This window comes from Lipotes vexillifer, unplaced genomic scaffold (assembly GCF_000442215.2).
Source record: "Lipotes vexillifer unplaced genomic scaffold, Lipotes_vexillifer_v1.1 scaffold802, whole genome shotgun sequence".
Lineage (NCBI taxonomy): Eukaryota > Metazoa > Chordata > Mammalia > Artiodactyla > Lipotidae > Lipotes > Lipotes vexillifer.
Genome location: NW_006790237.1, coordinates 730,445 through 748,684, shown reverse-complemented (window position 1 = coordinate 748,684; position 18,240 = coordinate 730,445). Strand labels below are relative to the sequence as shown.

The following is an 18,240-nucleotide window of genomic DNA, read 5'->3' as shown; positions in this document are numbered from 1 at the left end:
AGGCCAATCAGCTAGCGCAGCGATAAGCTCCGCCCACTGGAGCTCGCACCAACAGCCAAGGCGGGGGCGGGGCTGAGTGAACCCTGCACTGTTCACCAATGAGAGACGCGGGAGCCCCGCCCCCGGGCGCTGACCAATGGCGCTGGTCGGGGGGCGGGCACCCCCTCCTGGTGGCCGCAAGGGTTCACTGCAGGAACCCCCACTGGGCTCAGTGACGCTGCGGCCGTCTACGGCCCCGGTCCGAGCTCTGCAGGCGGTAGTGCGGTCGTGCAATAGGAAGCCGAGGGTGGTGCAAGCTTCCCGTCGGGCACCAGCTACCTGGCCCAGCGGCCTGCCCAGTGCATTCCTCAGACACCTCTGGGGCCCCCACCTGTGGCCCCCGGAGCCCTCTAACCGCGTCGGCCATGCCTCTAAACCGCACTTTGTCCATGTCCTCACTGCCAGGACTGGAGGATTGGGACGATGAATTCGACCTGGAGAACACAGTGCTTTTTGAGGTGGCCTGGGAGGTGGCCAACAAGGGTGAGCACGCCGGGCGGAGGGACCCGGATGAGAAGGGCAGTCGGGGATGGGGGCCCGGAACTATAGAGTAACAGAGGAACGAGGCTTGGGTCCTGGGCAAGGAGCCTGTGACTCCTGTGTCCTTGGGGAGGGACTGGAGTTTGTCTCCTGTGCCCTGGAGGGAGGGGATGAGTCGCCTAAGATGAAAGGAGGTTGGAAACCCAGGTCCTGGGTCCTAGGGGTGAGGGGGCTAAAATGAAAAAAGACCAGAGACCTGGGTCCTCAATAGGGAAGGAGATGGGGGGAGGGGTTTTGCACTTCAGAACTGTGGCCCTAGGGGGAAGGGTCTTGGGATGTAACTCCGGATTTGGGAGAGAGCCCACTTGGAGATACGATGCGTGAATCCTGGTGGGAGAATTTGGGGAACTGGTCATTTGAGAGTAAAGATGTGAAGGGGCTGGAGACCCTAATTCTTAGATCCTAGGGTGAGAGAGAGTTAGGGCCTGGATGCCTGGGTCCTGCGGGCCTGAGCTCTGGGTTCTTAGGAGTAGAGGAGTCTGTAGCCTCAGAGACATGCGTGCAGGAATGGGGAAAGGCTGGGAAGTCCTAAGCTGGTCAGGGGCTGGGCCCTGGGATGGGAGTGGCTGGGGGCCTGGATTTCTGGGTTCTGGGCTCCAAAGGGCCTGAGGTTCTGGATTTGGAGAAGGCTGGGACTGGAATCCCAAGAGCTAGGCAGTCTAGCTCCACAGAAGAAAGGGAGCTGAGATTTTGCTTTGCTGAGTCTTGGGAGAGAAAGGGGAGGTCTGTGAACATGGAGACATGGATCTCCAGGGCCCAGGCTTCAGGAGGTAAGGAGGCTGGAGGCCCAGACTCCTGGATCTGGAATGGAGTCACGGGAGGGGCAGGGCCCTGTATGCCTGTGTCCCCACGTAGGGAGAGGGAACTGAGGGACAGGTCGGCAGAGCCCCCGGGGGGTGAGGAATAACGGCTCTGGCTTCTTCTGGGCAACTCTGAGGACCTAAATGAGGCCACGAAGAGGGATTCTCCCTTACTGTGTCCTGGAGCCTGACTGGGAATTTAAATCCAGCTCCTGTAAGCTGGGAACTCAAGAAGCTAGGCCCTAATAACCCTTGTCAGCTTCTGTTCTCCTCAGCCCCAGCCCCTAATTCCCTCACACCTAGAAGCCTAGGCCCCCAGCGCCTTCTCTCAGACTCAGCACCCTCCTCCCTTCAAGTCCCGACCCCAGCCCCCTTCTCCCATTGACCCAGGAGTACCATCCATCACCGCCCTCTCCCCTCCTTCCTCTGACTCTGAAGTGTGGGCTCCCAGGCCCCTTTTCCCTCTGAGCCAGAGGTCCGGGGCTCCCGTGCACCCCCCCCCCCCGCCCCAGGCCCCAGATCTGTGGACCTCTGCCCACAGTGGGTGGCATCTACACGGTGCTGCAGACGAAGGCGAAGGTGACAGGGGATGAGTGGGGCGACAACTACTACCTGGTGGGACCGTACACGGAGCAGGGCGTGAGGACCCAGGTGGAACTGCTCGAGCCCCCGACCCCAGCCCTGAAGAGGACTCTGGACTCCATGAACAGCAAGGGCTGCAAGGTGGGACATGGCCCTGCCGAGGGCAGGGTGGGGGCAGCAGAAAGAGAAGGAGCAGGGGATGGACAGCCCCAGGGAGAGAGGGAGGCATGGACAGAAACTCAGGATGGCCCAGCACTTTCCCGGGCAGACATCTGACAGACACTCAGACAGATGCAGGACCCCGTGAAGTGAGTGGGTGAACCCCCAGCTCTAAGACATTGGTGAATGGACAGACAGACAGCAGGTATGAGACAGACTGAAAGATGGTCCCAAGAGGCCAAGATCCTCAGATCCAGAGAGAGGAAAAGAGCTACATGGACAGCCAGACAAAACCCAGGGGAGGTGGGCTTGGGGGTGAGGCAGGAGGCCAGAGCAGGAGTTCTGGAGCCTGAAGTTCAAATTCGCCTTCTCTGCTTCCTGCCTTGTGACCTTGGCGAATGAACATGCTAATAGCATCCGCTTTATAGGTTTCCTGGGAGGATGAAATGTTCATAAAAAGTTTTCAGCCCAGGTCCTGGCATGCAGTTAGTACTGTCTGTGAGCTGTGAGGTGTCATCGTGGTTATTATTATCATCATCATTATTACTGAAAGCAGCCACACTTGGAGAGTGAGGTGGACAGGCAGGCAAAGGAGGAAGCCAGATGGAGAGAGGCTGAGTGTTCCAAAAAGTGATGGTGGCCCCAGTGGTTAGAGCAATAGGGAGATAGACAGAGTCCAGAAACAGAAAAGAGATAGCCTGATGTTTTAGAGAGAAGGATCTCAAAAGAGAGAGGAAGATGGAATATTGAGGAAGAGAGGAGAGGTAGTCAGGCAAACCCGGGGGACAGAGTTTTGGATGCGCAGCCAGGAATTAAAAGGAGGAGGGGAAAAAAAAATAAAAAAGAGGAGGGGAGAGTCCCAGGCACCCAATGAGAATTGAAGGATGAGGACAGAGAGGTGGCTGTCCCCCAGGGAGAGGGCCATCAGGCAGCAGGGCTGAGGTGCAGACATTGGGGTCTGGGAGGGAGAGGTACAATGCTGCCTTCATTCATTCACAGCCTCTGATTTGGGGTGGGGTCTGGAGTCCAGTGAGACGGGACTGTGTCCCTAAGGAACCCTAGGGCAGCCCAGTCCCTCCCCCATGGCAGCTGCTGTCCATGTGCTGGGGGCCTAAGAATAGCCCCCCCAGCAAAAGGGCAGACAACAGCTGGGAGGGGGAGGAGCATAGGGGGTCAGGCACCTAAAGCTGGGAAAAGCCAGGCTGGGGAGGAGTAGGATGGCTTGTCGGCCCAAAATCTGGCAGCAGGCCCAAAATCTGGATCACGGTCTCAGGAAGAAAGCAACAGATCAATGAAACGTGGCAGGGCCAGAAATGCGACCACAAGGCTTAGAAACACGGCAGTGGGTAGAAAAATGTAGCCCCCGTGCATGGAAAGTGGGTGGGCAGTGTTAGAAATGAGGCTGCAAAGTACAAGATGGGCCTATGGGCAGAGAAAAGAGGAAGCAGGTGACAAATATATGGCGAAAGGATCAGAAACAAGGGAGCGAGTGGAAGAAGGAGCCAGTACAAGGAGTGAGCGGCAGAAAGGAAAGATAATGGGAGAAAGCAGCATTATGGTTGGTGAGAGAAATGTGGCAGCGAACACAGAAGCAAGGCAGCGAGCTGGAGAAATGATTAGCAGGGTGGAAAAATAAGGCAGTGGGGGCACAGAGACAGGACGTGTGCAATGTGGGTTTATAAGTAGAGAAGAGAGGCAACTGTTAGAGAAACTAAGCAAGGGATAGGGAGATGCTGCAGCCGAGATGGGAAAAAATTGTGGTGGGAATAACTAATGGCAAATAGAGAAATAAGGCAGTAGGTGAGAAATTAGCAGCAGATACAGAAACAGAAGGTAGAAGCACTGAGGCCATGAACCCAGACGTCTCCCTGGGGATGGGAGAAACGCAGTTGCTCTGCCCAGAGACAGGTGGCCAAAACCCTAAAACCCTGTGTCCCCCTGCAGGTGTATTTCGGGCGCTGGCTGATCGAGGGGGGCCCCCTGGTGGTGCTCCTCGACGTGGGGGCCTCAGCCTGGGCCCTGGAGCGCTGGAAGGGGGAGCTATGGGACACGTGCAACATCGGGGTGCCCTGGTATGACCGGGAAGGCAACGACGCCGTCCTTTTTGGCTTCCTCACCACCTGGTTCCTGGGTGAGGTAGGCCCCACTGCCAATCCCCGTGTCACTCCTTTCGACCCCAGGCCCCAAATTACAGTGGCCATCCGAGGCCAGAGGGTGGCCAGTGTCTCCCAGAGCATTCTGGGAGTTGTAGTCCTTTAAACCGAGGATTAGCTCTGGTTTCAGGCAATATGGACATCCAGGGGCCAAGATTCTTCTTTCCTCAAAGACCCAGTCTCCCAACCCCAGCTTCATTCACTCCAGTCTTCCAAATATAGGAATTCTAAGCCATTAGCTCTTGGGGAGGCTGGCTTGACGGGAGGGCTCACCCCCCAGGGAGTTCTGGGAGTTGTAATTCTCTAATATGGGCGGGACTTGGCTCTCAGATGAGTCCCCGGATGTTTGGGAATCCCCAGCCTATCTGAGAACCAGGAACCCCAATTCGGACCCTCTCTTAGGTTTTAAAAGGCTCAAGAAACTTGTTTCCCATACCCTGGGACAGTTTATGAATTGGCCGCTCCTAGGGCATTCTGGGAGTTGTAGTCCTTCAACCAGTATCCAGTACAGGTCTACTCTTGATTGACATAAAAGGTGTCCAGGAATTGTGTTCAGGACTTGGGGACACTAAAACTTTGGTCTTTCCAATTCAGCCCTTCTGGAACTTAGAAGGTTGGTCAAAAAAACACAGCTCCCATCAACCTCTGGGAATGAGGTCAGCTGGCTAGTCTGGCTGCCTTAAGAATTTAGAGCTCCTTGTCCCATGGGGATTGCAATGGGTCACCACCCACTCTGTGCGGTTGTGGGGATAGATTGACCTCCTCCCTGCTTCCTCATCCACGTTGGGGATTGCTGGTTGTCTTCACAACACACATGGAGACACAGTGGCCCTACGCCTATTGCCCCACAGTTCCTGGCCCAGAGCGAGGAGAAACCACATGTGGTTGCACACTTCCATGAGTGGTTGGCGGGCATCGGGCTCTGCCTATGCCGTGCCCGGCGGCTGCCTGTGGCTACCATCTTCACGACCCACGCCACGCTGCTGGGGCGATACCTGTGTGCCGGTGCCGTGGACTTCTACAACAACCTGGAGAATGTAAGCTGGGAGCGTGGCAGATGGGGGCTGCCAATATTTCAGGACAGCCCAAGGCTGTCTGCGAAGCCCAAGGGGATCAAGTTCCCTCTTCCCCCAGGACCCAGGAATCCAAGTCCCCAACCCCCTCCACCCTCAGGCCCAGGAGTCTAGCTTCATGGCCCAATCTCCCTTAAGACCCTGGAGTCTGGACCGCCTGTCTTCTCCCCAGTTCTTCTAACCTGATTGCCCTCCCTCCCTACCCAGTTCAACGTGGACAAGGAAGCAGGTGAGAGGCAAATCTATCACCGCTACTGCATGGAGCGGGCGGCAGCCCACTGCGCTCATGTCTTCACTACCGTGTCCCAGATTACCGCCATTGAGGCTCAGCACCTACTCAAAAGGAAACCAGGTAGGAAATAGGCCTGGGTCTGTAGGCATAAACGAGGTAGTCTATGCCAAGGCCTGTTCCAATGTTTTTGCTGTAAAGAGCAGAGAACTACAACTCCTAGAATGCCCTAGGTTGGTGACCTGAATATGAGGCTGCCTGGCTGCATGCCCTAGAGGCTAATGGGAAGTGTAGTTTCTTTAATCTCAGAAATGGTAAAATTCTTTTACTGGCTAATGTAGATATTGGTCTTCTGAAAGAGGAAGGAGGTTCCTTGCATTTTGTTTTTGAGAAAAGCAGTATTGGAACCAGTTATTCTTCCCAAACTATAGCATCCATTCTCATTGGGTATAAGGTGAGAACTATAACTCCCAGAATACCTTTGGCTGTCTAGCTCCTTATATTCCTGGAATTTTGCCCCAGGAGCTGATGGAGGTTATAGTTTTTCACTGATATGCTTTAATTTCTATGATAATAGGAAATGGTTGGGGCCCTAAAAGAGGCTTGAAGATAGAGAAGCAGAATGGGGACATTGATTCATTCCCCCAGCTCAGGGTGGCATAGGGGAAACAAAAGAGCTACGACTCCCAGAAGCCCCGATGTTGCTCTGTTCCCTGTCTGGTTAGCCATTCACAGGGGCTGACGGGAGTTGTAGTCAGGCTTGTGAATATAAGCATGCAATATTGGGCAAGAAGGTATCTGAGTGGCAGGGCAGCTGGGTCACCACAGGAGCTCACTGGGGAGCTATTGAAACAAAGACATTGTGAAAGGAAAGGGGTCTTTCCTTCATTTATTCATTCAGCCACATTGATCTGAACGAAGAAATGAAGAAATGAAATGTGGGACCTTCTCCCCCAATCCCAGATATCGTGACCCCCAATGGACTGAATGTGAAGAAATTCTCTGCCATGCATGAGTTCCAGAACCTCCATGCTCAGAGCAAGGCTCGAATCCAGGAGTTTGTGCGGGGCCATTTTTATGGGTATGTAGGCCAGATACCTAGATCTTGAGAGAGAGGGTGGTTGGGAACCCAGACTCCTGGGGCCAACAGAGGGGACAGCTGAGGACTCAGCCTCTTGAGTTCTTGAGCGCTAGAACAATGGCTGAGTATTTAAGGAAATCCCCATCTAAGGAGAAAAGAACAATTCCCAGGAGTTCCCATGATGCTTCTGTCCTAAGATGTTCTTTGCCCCTGTGGCTTCTGGGGTTTGTAGTTTCAAGGCTGGGGCTAGTGGGTGAGGGTCTTGGCTTCACCCTGTCTTGTGGCTTCTTTAGGCACCTGGACTTCAACTTGGACAAGACCTTGTACTTCTTTATCGCTGGCCGCTATGAATTCTCCAACAAGGGGGCCGATGTCTTCCTGGAGGCCTTGGCCCGGCTCAACTATCTGCTCAGAGTAAGGCCTGGGCTGCAAAGGGGACAAGGAGGATGAGAAAATCAGTACACGACTGGGGAGAACGGAGACCTGGGGAGGTGGGGGCAGGGAAACCCATGTGTAAAATAGGAGTGTAGGGACCCAGAAACGATATCAGAGTCCCCGTGGGAATGGTAGCTCTGTCCTATAATTCTCCTTGACAGTGAGGAGCATGGCAGGGTCCTTGTGGTCTTGGGGGGTGGAAAAGGGTGGGTGGTCTCAGCCTTCTCCCATGTGATCCTCACACACTCACACGCGCACACACACACACACACCCTCCCTTTCCTCTGCCCCAGGTGAATGGCAGCGAGCAGACAGTGGTTGCCTTCTTCATCATGCCAGCTCGGACCAACAATTTCAACGTGGAAACCCTTAAGGGCCAAGCCGTGCGCAAGCAGCTTTGGTCAGCAGCCCTCGGCCCGGCATCCCTGCCGCTCCCACTCCCAGCTGTGTGCTTTGGGTCCCCTGTTTCTCCTGGAGTCTCAGTTTTGTCATCTGTGACATGATCGACCCATCCCCCACCTGATTCCCAGCAAAGTTACTTGCTCCAGATGCCTGCAACTCAGGGGCAGTACGAAGTTGCAGTCGCAGGCAGGACAAGTGTGACAGCATGACCAGGGCTCTGGTATCAAGCTGGCGAGATCCCGCTCATGCCCCTGTCCTGCTCTGGCTTTGTGACTTTAGGCAAACCACTCCCCGTCTTCAAGCCTCAGTTTCCTCATCTGTAAAAAAACACCTATTAGCCATCAGCTATTTCTTGACCTCCTACTGTGTGCCAGGTGCTGTTCTAGGCACTGGGAATGCAGCTGTGAGGCAGAAAGATAAAATCCCTGCCCTCATTGTGATCACATTCTAGAAAGTTCTATAGAAAGTGCTCTGGCAAAAAAAAAAAGCAGGACTGGAATATGAGACAGGGTTGTCAGGACAGGCCACACTGAGTAAGTGCCAGCAAGTAGAGACCAAGAAAGGAAACGAGGGAGGAAACCCTGTGTGTATCTGGGGAACAGCATTTCAGGCAGAGGCAATGGCAAGTGCAAAGGCCCTGAGGCATGTTTGAGAAAACAGCAAGGAAGCCAGCGGGGCTGAAGCAGAGTACCCTAGGGAGATGGGGTAGAAAATGAGGCCAGAGCTTCGAGAGGACCATGAACAGGGGAATGTCAATGAAGTTGTAGGGTGGCACTTTTTGCTAGCTTTACTTGTGTCCATACATTTTCCTCTCTCAGAATGTAATTTTCCCTTTTTATAAAATGGGGCTTAGCATCACGACTACCAGGACTAGCCTAAGTCCTAATAATAGCTGACATTTTTGGAAGGCTCACTGTGTGATGGGCACTGTGCACTTTTTGTCATGACCTCATCGAATTCTCACTGCAAACCTTTGAGGTTGCTTCTATTTTTATCCCCAGCTGACAGATGAGGCATTGAAGTCAGAGAGGGAAGGCCACCTGTCCCTGGCCGCAGAGCTGATGCAAAGCACAAGGGATCCGAGCCTTCCAGGGCCTATTCCCTGAGTCTCCATCCTCCAGCCAGAAATATCCAGAGCTTCTCTGCTCAGACCTCAACTTCCCAGCTGCCCCAGAAGCCTAACAATAAATGGCAGCTGGTCTATAAGTGATGTTGTCGCTCTGCTCCTTCCAGGGATACGGCCAACACAGTGAAGGAGAAGTTTGGGAGGAAGCTTTATGAATCCTTGCTGGTGTGAGTGTCCCGCCCTCACCCCTGCATCCTCCTGGGCTCTAAACCCTCTCATCACCCATTCCCAGATGCATCCCACTGCTCGCCTTACAGGGGGAGCCTCCCAGACATGAACAAGATGCTGGACAAGGAGGACTTCACTATGATGAAGAGAGCCATCTTTGCCACGCAGGTATGGTTTGAACTCCTGACTCGAAAGATGGCGATTCCCAGCAGCCCTGGAGGCAGCTTGCCGTGTTAGCTCTGACCCCTGAGATGGCTGGGAGTTATGCTTTGTTGGCACTCCTTATTCAAGGAATCAATTCTGAAGTCAGAAGGGTGTGTGTGAGCTGACTGGTAGAATTTCAATTCCCAGAAGCCTTTAGGGCAGCCTGCTTTCCCACAGCTTATTCTGCCACAGAGGCTTCTGGGAGTTGTAGTTTCTTTGAGTCCTTGGGGATCCATGAACGAAAGATGGAAGGGACCTTAAACTAAAGTCAAGCTAGCCACAAAAGGAGAACTGCAACTCCCAGCTAACCCTGGGCCTTGCTGCAAGCTACCTCCACCTCTTCCCCCAGAGACTGCTGGGAGTGGTAGTTTTGTTGGGCCTCTAGGGATAGAGCCAGGTCAGCTAAAAAAATTATTTCGGGACTTCCCTGGCAGTCCAGGGGTTAAGACTCTGTGCTTCAAATACAGGGGGTGCGGGTTCGATCCCTGGTTCGGGACTAAGATCCCACGTGCTGCATGGTACGATCAAAGAAGAAGAAAAAACAACAAAAAACAACAGTTATTCACTGAAGAACATTGAAAACTTTCAGTAGCTACTGTTTCTTATCCCACTGGTTGTGTCTTAGTCTCCAAATACCCCTGGGAGTTGTAGCTTCTTTAGATACCTGGGGTTAATTAGATGGGTGGGAAACCTTAGAGAAAATTGGCAATCACAAAATGAGAACCACAACTCCCAGCAGCCCCCAGGGCTTTCTGTTACCTTGACTCTTCCCTTGCCCCAGAAACTTCTGGGAATTAGAGTTCTTTTATTCTCTGGAGTCAAGGGTTTTTGGTACCTGTAGTCAGGGTTGGTGATTTCCCCCAATCCTGGGGAATGGAAACCAAGACAGCCAAGTTGCACAAACAAGGTGTGAATTGTTTTTGGCCAAACTATAATTTCCAGTAGTTCCTAAGGCAGTCGGTGTCACTGAGGATGTTTCTGCCATGGGGCTGCTGGGAGTTGTAGTTTCCTGGGCTCCTGGAGTCAGTAAACTGAAGATGAGTAGATCTTTTAATGAGAGGAATAATGGGACAGCTGCAAAGAACTATATATCCTAGCAGCCCCTGGGACTGCTGTCACACTAGCTCTGTCTTCCTCCAGTGGCTCTTGGGAATTGTGGTTTCTTTGGGCCTCTTTTGAGGGTGGAGGTGGAGAGAATACAGGATGGAGAGTAAAAGGAACTTGGAGAGAAAGAGATCCAGGATTTTCATAAGAAAACTATAACTTCCGACAAGCAGCCCCTGAAAGGCACAGTCCCCATCAATTGCTGGGAGTTACAGTCCCTTTGGGTTTCTTTGATGAGAGCCCAGAGTACAGAACAAGATAGCTACAACTCCCTCTAGTCTATGAGGCATGTTAACACTGGCTCTGCCTCTAAGACAGCTGGGATTGTAGTTTCTTTTCGTCTTATGGTGGTTAAGGGGGGAAGAAAACCTTTACAGATAGAGCCAAGTAGGAAATCTACAACTCTTGGTAATCTCTTGGGTTTGTTGCTCCACAACCTGATGGGAATTGTCTCCTTAGATCCCCAGGATGAGCATGGCTCATGGGGAAGTAGGAAGCGCTCTGTCCCTTCCCTGACCCCCCCACCCCACTTCTGGCCCCTACAGCGGCAGTCTTTCCCTCCTGTGTGCACCCACAATATGCTGGACGACTCCTCAGATCCTATTTTGACCACCATCCGCCGAATTGGCCTCTTCAATAGTAGTGCCGACAGGGTCAAGGTGAGGGCACTGGCCAGGGTGGGTTGGGCATGGGTGGGTGGGGTGGTGCTGGGGAGGGCAGTGATATGGGGGCTGGAGCCTGAGCCTCACATTCCCCATCTCCCCTGGTATGTCAAAGGATTGCAATGTTTAGAAAGAACCTTTGCTTCTGAGGCAGACTTGGATTCCAGTCTTTGTCCTGACACTGTCTTGTGTGGCTTTAGACAACTTTTTCATCCTCTCTGGGATCCCCAGGGAGTAGCTAAATAAGGTGCTCAGGCTGAGCCCTTGTTTTCCACTGCCAGGTGATTTTTCACCCGGAGTTCCTCTCCTCTACGAGCCCCCTGCTCCCTGTGGACTATGAGGAGTTTGTCCGTGGCTGCCACCTGGGCGTCTTCCCCTCCTACTATGAGCCTTGGGGCTACACACCAGGTGAGTTCAGTGTCTGCCATGATCCCAGGACAAGGGACTGGCCCCCCCTGAGCTCCAAACTCCTCCTTTGCAAAACAGGAACAATGGAAACAGTCTGTTCATGTGTTTTTGTGACACAGTAGCTCATGTGAGTAACTAGAGGGCTGATGTCAGAGTTCACACAGGATTTCTCCCAATTTGCTACTGTTTGGTTCAGCAAAACAACAACAGCTAAATGCCTGGTTCTCTAACAATCAAACTACTTTCATATGTTTTTAAGGCAAAATAAATACCACATTTGCTGTAATATTTCTTAAATGATGAGTAATTTGACAAGTCTTTTAAACTGTGCTTGTGTGATGATTAGGAAATTTTCCAGTTTCATCCACGGTTAAAATGGTGCATAGGTTTTGTGTGACCAGCTCCAGCCCTATTTTTCCCATAAGCCTTGTTATATGTAGTGCCTACTTTTGCAGCTTACAGAGGTTTTTAGAAACACTTATATAAAAATTATAATAAACTCCTTGAAGCATTTCTCAGCGTTATTTAAGGGAGTAAGCGAGGTGTAGTAGGTGCCCTGTACACAGTGATAGTAATAATGAGAGACCTTGTCTTACCTCTTGTCAAAACAGACTATAAAGCTATGACAACCAAAACAGTGCAGTCTGGAACAAAAAGGTGTCTTATAGGTCATGAGGATAAATTAAAATGGTAGACATTGGCCCAGAGTACCGTGCTCAATAAATTAGCATACTTATTACCCAATTATGGACTCTTCCTTACCCTGAGGCCTTGGGGCAAATGAATTCCCTTTTCTGGGCCTAGTAGCTTCCCCTCTAAGGAATAGGGACTATCATACTTTAATGCACAGCCTAATTTGTCTGGTTCCTGACTTGCGCGGCACAGCGCCCGGCTCTTATTAAAGGCGCCAATAGAGGGCGCCATTGGGGCTTTCCCTGGGATTTAACGCAATAAAGAGGGGCAAGCTAAGAGGACCTTTCTCACGCCTTCCCGCAGCTGAGTGCACGGTTATGGGTATCCCCAGTGTCTCCACCAACCTTTCTGGTTTCGGCTGCTTCATGGAGGAACACATCGCAGACCCCTCAGCTTACGGTCAGCGCCCAGAATGAGAGCCGGGACTCTTGGATCCTGGGAAGGAGGGGCGTGGTCTCTTGGGTCACTAAGAGAGGAGGGGGTGGACTCCTGAGTCCCAGTGGGAGGAAGCGTCCCGGTGTCCGCAGAGTCCCAGAGACAATGAAGGTTTCCCCAATCTGTTTTCTGAGACTCGTCCTGGCCCCGACAGGCATCTACATTCTGGACCGGCGTTTCCGAGGCCTGGATGATTCTTGCTCGCAGCTCACCTCCTTCCTCTACAGTTTCTGCCAGCAGAGCCGGCGGCAGCGCATTATCCAGCGGAACCGCACGGAGCGCCTCTCCGACCTTCTGGACTGGAAATACCTAGGCCGGGTATAATTCCCCTCCCTGTCCTCTGCTGTGAATCAGTCACTTACGGCTCTGGGTCTCTGATTCCCCGTGCCTCGAAAGCTGGCGCAAAGGGCATGGTCTCTTCCTATTTGTAACGCTTGCTGTCCCTTTAAGAAAAGAATCAACTTTCATACTGGAAGACCACCGAGGTGGGAAGTTCTCTATTTGCATAAGGGTGCGGCCAAAGAGGTACCTGACTGGAGAATTCCGCTCCTGTTAAAGGGGAGTGGCTCAGAGACTGTCCATTCACAGCTCTGATTATCTACATAAGGGGTGGAGCCTGAAAGATGGATGGTTGGCAGAGGGGCCAACTGGAAACCACCGCAGTGTGCTCATCTGCATAAAACGTGTAACCAGGGTTCACCCCGCCTCCAAACCTGCTGGGGGCGGGGTCAGGCTCCTGCCCCCTGATGCCCACTCCTCTTCTTTCCCCCCAACAAGTACTACATGTCTGCGCGCCACATGGCGCTGGCCAAGGCCTTTCCAGAACAGTTCACCTACGAGCCCCACGAGGCTGACGCGGTAAGTGGATCCGGGGTCTCTCTAGGGGGCCAGGAGCTAGAAGGATGGGGTGGAGTATGGTGTCCCTCCTGGAGCTGCAAGGCCTCAAGGACGCTGGACGCCCAGGCAGGCTGTAGAGGCCTCTGCTCACTATGCGGTTTGTGCCCACACCTCTGTACGCAGACCCAGGGCTACCGCTACCCGCGGCCAGCCTCAGTGCCACCGTCGCCCTCACTGTCGAGACACTCCAGCCCGCACCAGAGCGAGGATGAGGAGGAGCCCCGGGACGGACCACCCGATGAAGATGGCGAGCGCTACGACGAGGACGAGGAGGCTGCCAAGGACCGGCGCAACATCCGCGCCCCGGAGTGGCCACGCCGCGCCTCCTGCACGTCTTCAACCGGCGGGAGCAAGCGCGGCTCGGTGGACACAGCGCCCTCCAGCTCAGTCAGCACCCCCAGCGAGCCCCTCAGCCCCTCCAGCTCCCTGGGCGAGGAGCGCAACTAAGTCCCCTGCCCTGCACTCCCCTGCCAACCCTGCCTCCCTTATCTTGAGGGTGGATGCAGAATGGCGCTGTCCCTAAACTCCACTCCAGCCCCTCTAGCTCCTCTCTCGAAATCCCAAACACTCCAGAATCCTCAACGCCGTGCCTTTCTTGGGTTCCAGAATGCATAATCTGTGCCCTGGAGTCCCCCAGGCCATCCCAGAGGCCAGGAATCTGCCATTATCCTGCCGTGGTGCCAGAGGTTTTCGGAAACCTGCTCTGTTGCCTTCTATGCTGGGGCTCCTTGAGCCCCTTGCGGCTTGCTAATTTTACAGCATACAGAGCCTGCCATGCTCAGGCCTGGCCCAGGGCCACCAAGCACTGGAAACCACGTGGAGTCCCTGCTAATGAGACAATCAAGTCCAGAGCTGGGGCACTTTCAGGGACTTAATGCAGGTTAACTCCAGAACTCGGGCTCCAGGCCAGTGCGCTCGTGTTTACTCTGATTTAGCCCTCCCTGGGGTGTCCGGCTCTGCCTGGAGGATCCCTCCACCCCTGTTCCCTTCTTCCTCTGCACTTTGGCCAAGCAAGTGGGGGCAGAACCACTTGGCTTCTCATTCCTACTGGAGAACAAGATGTCTTGGTCTAGATGCCTTTCTGGACCAGACCCTACTCCTCCTTCCCTGAGTCTGAACTCTTCCCCATATCTCTAAACTCCTGCGCCCTACAGGGAATCCCTCTGCTGAGAACAACTGTCTTCCCCAGTACCTGCACACATAACCCCCAACCGCTAGACCCACCATGAAACCACTGGATTCTAGATCCCAGCTGCCAAATCTAGAACCTCACCACTTTGCTGCATCCTGGTCCCTTCCTTCTGGTCTAGAACTCAGCCCACTGGATTCTAGAACCTCCATATTTACCTCGAGGCTCTTCCACCCCTAAGCTGTGCCCTGCCCCCAGCTTTGGTGAAAGGGAGGGGCCCCTCACAGTGTGCTGTGCTGTGTCTGCTGCCATTGGTTTGCAATTGGGAGGGGGGAGGGCAGAAGGTGTGATTGAAGTGTGTCCAGAGATGAAAAAATACATCTATATTTAAGAATCTCAGGTCTAGTCTGAACGGAGGGCTTGGTGGGCCTCAATCCTGGCCCCGCCCTCCTCTTCCTTCCCTCTTCACCTCTTGATTCCTCCCCTTGCCCACTGCTGGGTCCTGGTTCTCTTGTCTCATTCTACTGTCTTAGAGACTTGGATTGCCACTGAATTCCAGTGTTATTTCAAAGGAAGGCAACTCTCTTGTTTTTGACTCGACTTGCAAGTGGCAAAGTTGGCTCAGGCTCTTAAATTCCTCAGTAGCACTAGCCATATGCAAGGGCTCAATAGCCACTGGCCACATGTGGCCCATGGCTACCCTATTGGACAGCTCAGATACAGAACATTTCCATCACTGCAAAAGGTTCTATTGGACAGCACTGGCTTAGAGCATGTTTCTAGGACTCTGACCTCTGGACTTTGGCCCTACAGTCCCCTGGATGACTCTACTTTTGGAAAAGAGTCTTTTTCTCCGTTCAGTTCTAATCGTCCCTAGGCTATATGTGCATCTCTGAATCAGTCGCTTTTCAGGGGAGTAGAAAGCTCTGATTGTTTGAATTTGGATATGTGATCTTTCTGTTAGCCTAGCCGCAGTGTTTGTGACACCCAAGAGTCCCCTCCCCCACTAGAATTACCAGCGGGAGGGGCATGGTGCTGAGCAGACAAAAGAACAGCTGTCTAGCAGCCATTTCCTCTTAGATTCATCTACCAAAAATAGGATGGGGTAGGGGGGTCAGAGTTGACATCGTTTTATTGCTTGGACCGAGCAGCTGCTTAAGTCATCTTCAAGCTTCTTCAGTTCCCATTTGGATAATTTCACATCCCATTTCTGCCTGTGTTGAGCCCTGAACCCCTAGCTCAGCACCTCTTTCACACCATGTGCCCTCAGCTGCTCAGACCCACTAGCCAGGTTCTACCTATTATGTGCCTTGAATTCCACACCTGTAACAGCCTTTGGAGGTCAGAGCTGGGTGTGCCTCCCGGTTACCATGGGTAATTTACAGTTTGTCTCAACTTACCCATGTAAAGGAGCTCACATTTCTACTTAGCCTCCCAGAACTGAGGCAGAGTACCTTCAGAGCTTGGCAAGTGCCTAGCAACATAACTCATGTGAACCGGTTTCTCATTACTGATCTCTTTAACAGCTGTCTGCTTCCAGCTAGCAACTCCAGGTTTTACTAGACTCTCCCTGGAGTCTGGGCTCTACCATCTTAGGAGGGGCAGTTACAGCCTGGCAAAGCAGAAAACCCACTACAGCAACACCCCACAGGTGTTATTATGTCTTAGAAGTAGAGCGCCAAACTCCTCTCTCCCTGCCAGCCCAGTGCAGCCAGAAGCCTTGTGAAAACAGATCCCACCTTTTTTCCCAGGATACACAAATACTACTAGCTGCTGCAAAAAGCTTTATTGTTTCCATTTGGTCCAAGGCTTGGGAGAGGGCTCCACTGTGGTTAACTGCCTACTGGAGATCCCACCTTTTTTCCCAGGATACACAAATACTACTAGCTGCTGCAAAAAGCTTTATTGTTTCCATTTGGTCCAAGGCTTGGGAGAGGGCTCCACTGTGGTTAACAAGCTGCCTACTGGCTGCAGAGAGGGGCTTCAGGCAGAAGCCCTGACACCAGAGGGGCTCCTCAAAGGCCACTGGGCTCCGGAGGCTCCTAATCGTGCTTGAGGGTGAGCCTTTCGAAGAGATACTCGCCCAGCCCAGCCTGGGGACCAGCCAGCCTGCGGAGGTTGGTCAGGTGGTCACCCATCTTCTTGATGAGTTTCACCTCCTCATCTAGGAAGTGGCTCTCCAGGAAGTCGCAGAGCTGAGTGATAAAAGAGGAGAAAATGTTGCCATGTACAGATCTAACAATGTGACAGATGGGGGAAGGAGACTCAGAAGGAAATCTGCCCAATCAAATGAGGCCAATGCTTAGTATGTAAGCATCATTCCAGGGAAGGTCTTATAGACACGACTGGAGATACTTACGTGGGGGTCTGCGCGGGCACAAGCCAGGGCATGCAGATCCAGAAGGGCCTGGTTCAGGTTCTTCTCCATGTTAATGGCGGCTTCCATAGCGTCCTGAGTTTTACCCCACTCATCTTGAGATGGCTTCTATACCGAAAACAGAAACGGCTCAGTACTAGCCACATACTCTGGAAAGGACTAAAAACTAATTTTCCAGTAGTTGCGAGAGTAGATGTCTTAACCGGAAAAAAACGTCTAAGAGTTTGTATCTATCATTCCCCAGTGTCCTATAACTACACGTCCCAGGACCGTGTACGCTGCGCTCTGTACCGCCACGTCTTGGGAAAACTGGGTGCGCCTCGATCTCCAGCTGTAATAACCCACAAAAGACTGAACTCAATCTCCGAGAGGCCTACGCGGTGTCTAAACCGCTACAGTCAAGGGGCCTCTAGTGCGGGGACTGTTGGGAGATGTAGTTCGCTGCCCACACACAATTTACCTGCACGTCCTGGAAGAGGGCGCGGCCGCCGCGCTGGTTTTGCATTTTCAAGAGACGCCTGGCGCTCTCGTGCTTCTCTTCGGCCAATTCGCGGAAAAAGTGGCCCACGCCCTCCAGAGCCACATCGTCGCGGTCGAAATAGAAGCCCTGCGGGAAGAGATGGCGGGAACAATGGTTAGCAGGAGGCGAGGCCAGGCATGCGGACTCCGCCTCTGACTATCCAACAGAACAAAGAAGGCCAGCGCGTGCGCAGAGGGCCGGAGGTGCGCAGCTGAGGGGAACTTGGGCTGGGGGCGTCCTGGGGACCCTCACCAGAGAGAGGTAGGTGTAGGAGGCCCGCAGATGCATGTTGACCAGGCGGTTGACGGCGGCCTCCACCTCGGTGGAATAATTCTGACGAATCTGGGAGCTCATGGTTGATCGGTAATGAGTTCGGCTCAAAAAATGGTGTTGGCTGGTCCCGGTGACCGAGGACAGCTGAGTGGCTGACTCCGAAGGTTGGAGGGTGGATAGATGAGTGTCTGACTCCGAAGGCTGGAGGGTGGTCGGAGGCTGGAAGAAAGGGCGACCCTGGGTCTGTTCCGTCCAAACACTGTTGAAGCAAGAGACAGATCCGGGGAACCGCCGAGCGCAATGAAAACGGCTGTGCCCAAGGCGGCTTCTTTTATAGCGCGCAGGCCCTCGGAAGTGGGACGGTCAGGGAGAGCAATCGGCCAATCTGCGGTGGTGGGAGGCGGGGCCTGGAGCCCACGCCTGACCAATCAGGAGCATATAGGACTCCTATACCCCCCCCCCCGGAGGTGGGGAAGTCACGCGCCTGTAGGCGACGGCTGTTGTGAAATGGGGAATGGGGGGGGTGGGGGTTTTCGCGGGATGCAACGGCTCTGGGGCTAATTCTGGGAAGTCGAGGGATTCTGGGGTGGGGGTGGGGAGGGAGACTCCCTGGTAGGTGAAAGATTAATGAGGACACTGGGAACCCTGGAAAATAATGATTCCTGGGTCCTGGGGGTGTCTCAGGAAAGTAGATCGGATTCTGGTGCTGTGTCAGGGCACGGACTTTACTGGAACCCTGGGGGGGGGGGGG

At 53.3% G+C, this 18,240-nt stretch overlaps 2 protein-coding genes across 4 annotated transcripts; one reads left to right on the top strand and one right to left on the bottom strand.

Annotated features, from left to right (window-relative positions):
• Positions 1-165: 165 nt before the first annotated feature.
• On the top strand, positions 166-13,729 carry GYS1 (glycogen synthase 1). 3 transcript variants are annotated; one of them, XM_007463333.1, is made up of 16 exons: positions 166-522; positions 1,921-2,102; positions 4,065-4,256; positions 5,125-5,310; positions 5,554-5,698; positions 6,539-6,656; positions 6,950-7,070; positions 7,385-7,491; positions 8,727-8,786; positions 8,877-8,955; positions 10,641-10,754; positions 11,039-11,165; positions 12,162-12,257; positions 12,448-12,611; positions 13,071-13,151; positions 13,314-13,729. In XM_007463333.1, the coding sequence occupies exons 1-16, from the start codon at positions 405-407 to the stop codon at positions 13,635-13,637; spliced, it is 2,214 nt and encodes a 737-aa protein (XP_007463395.1). In that variant the 5' UTR covers positions 166-404; the 3' UTR covers positions 13,638-13,729. The 3 variants fall into 3 exon arrangements, with proteins under 3 accessions (XP_007463395.1, XP_007463397.1, XP_007463396.1); XM_007463334.1 differs by having other exon boundaries at positions 405-522; positions 4,065-4,280; positions 5,146-5,310; XM_007463335.1 differs by lacking the exon at positions 4,065-4,256.
• A 2,478-nt stretch (positions 13,730-16,207) lies between these two features.
• FTL (ferritin light chain) lies at positions 16,208-17,641 on the bottom strand. Its single transcript, XM_007463332.1, has 4 exons — positions 17,469-17,641; positions 17,157-17,303; positions 16,679-16,804; positions 16,208-16,514 (listed from the first exon to the last, which is right to left on the bottom strand). Exons 1-4 carry the CDS (start codon positions 17,568-17,570, stop codon positions 16,362-16,364), a joined length of 528 nt encoding a protein of 175 aa, XP_007463394.1. The 5' UTR covers positions 17,571-17,641; the 3' UTR covers positions 16,208-16,361.
• Positions 17,642-18,240: the final 599 nt, after the last annotated feature.